At 53.6% G+C, this 655-nt stretch overlaps 1 protein-coding gene across 1 annotated transcript in view; it reads left to right on the top strand.

Annotated features, from left to right (window-relative positions):
- Positions 1-523: 523 nt before the first annotated feature.
- PDCD2 (programmed cell death 2) overlaps positions 524-655 on the top strand; it is a 6,469-nt gene continuing 6,337 nt past the window's right edge. Inside the window, exon 1 of the mRNA XM_012734846.1 lies at positions 524-634. Within this exon, the coding sequence (XP_012590300.1) occupies positions 524-634 (111 nt within the window). The remainder of the gene's footprint in view (positions 635-655) is intronic.

Below are 655 nucleotides of genomic sequence, written 5' to 3'. Positions count from 1 at the left end.
CTTCCAGGGCGTTCACCTGTTCTGAACCCGCTTAAGGCCATTTTATCCTGTCAAAAGTGGTTTGAACTGGTCAGTGCTGGTTTGAACCCTCAGGACAAGTGTGAACCTGTTTCTGTTGGTCAGAACATGTTTGAGCCAGTTTCCTCCAGTAGGCAGGTGGGAACTAGTCAGGGCAGTTACATCTAATCAAAACCCACTTGAATCAATTTTATCGAATCAGAAACCGTCCTAACTCTAACCCCAACCCGTTTGATGCCCATCTGACATCCACAGCCAGTCACGTGACGGTCACATCGCGTCCCTGGTGTCCCCGAGAGACCCACGTGATGGCACAGGGTGTGCACGGGGCAGGCCAAAGTGCCTGCTCCCTCGAGCAAAGTAAGAAATGTCTGGAGTGCGCGATGCCATGATTTAAATGTTTTCATGTTCTCTGAATATTTTGTTAGCTAAAAAACACGCTTGTTTATACTTTTTCTATTAAAGTTGTGAGATAGCTCTAGATTCCAATGCAGGGGGAGCTGTGATGCAGGCACACCCCGCTTCTGCCAGCGGCACCTACAGCGCGCCCACCTCGCCGCGCGCGGGGCACCTGCACCTGGCCGGCGACGCCCGCGCACGCCGGGATTCCGACACGGTGCGGCCCAAGGGCAGCGGC

The sequence above is a fragment of the Condylura cristata genome, unplaced genomic scaffold, assembly GCF_000260355.1.
Source record: "Condylura cristata isolate star-nosed mole 26May11 unplaced genomic scaffold, ConCri1.0 scaffold00076, whole genome shotgun sequence".
In the NCBI taxonomy this organism is placed as follows: domain Eukaryota; kingdom Metazoa; phylum Chordata; class Mammalia; order Eulipotyphla; family Talpidae; genus Condylura; species Condylura cristata.
Note: the sequence above shows the minus strand (reverse complement) of the source record. Positions and strands in the feature narration are given on the sequence as shown.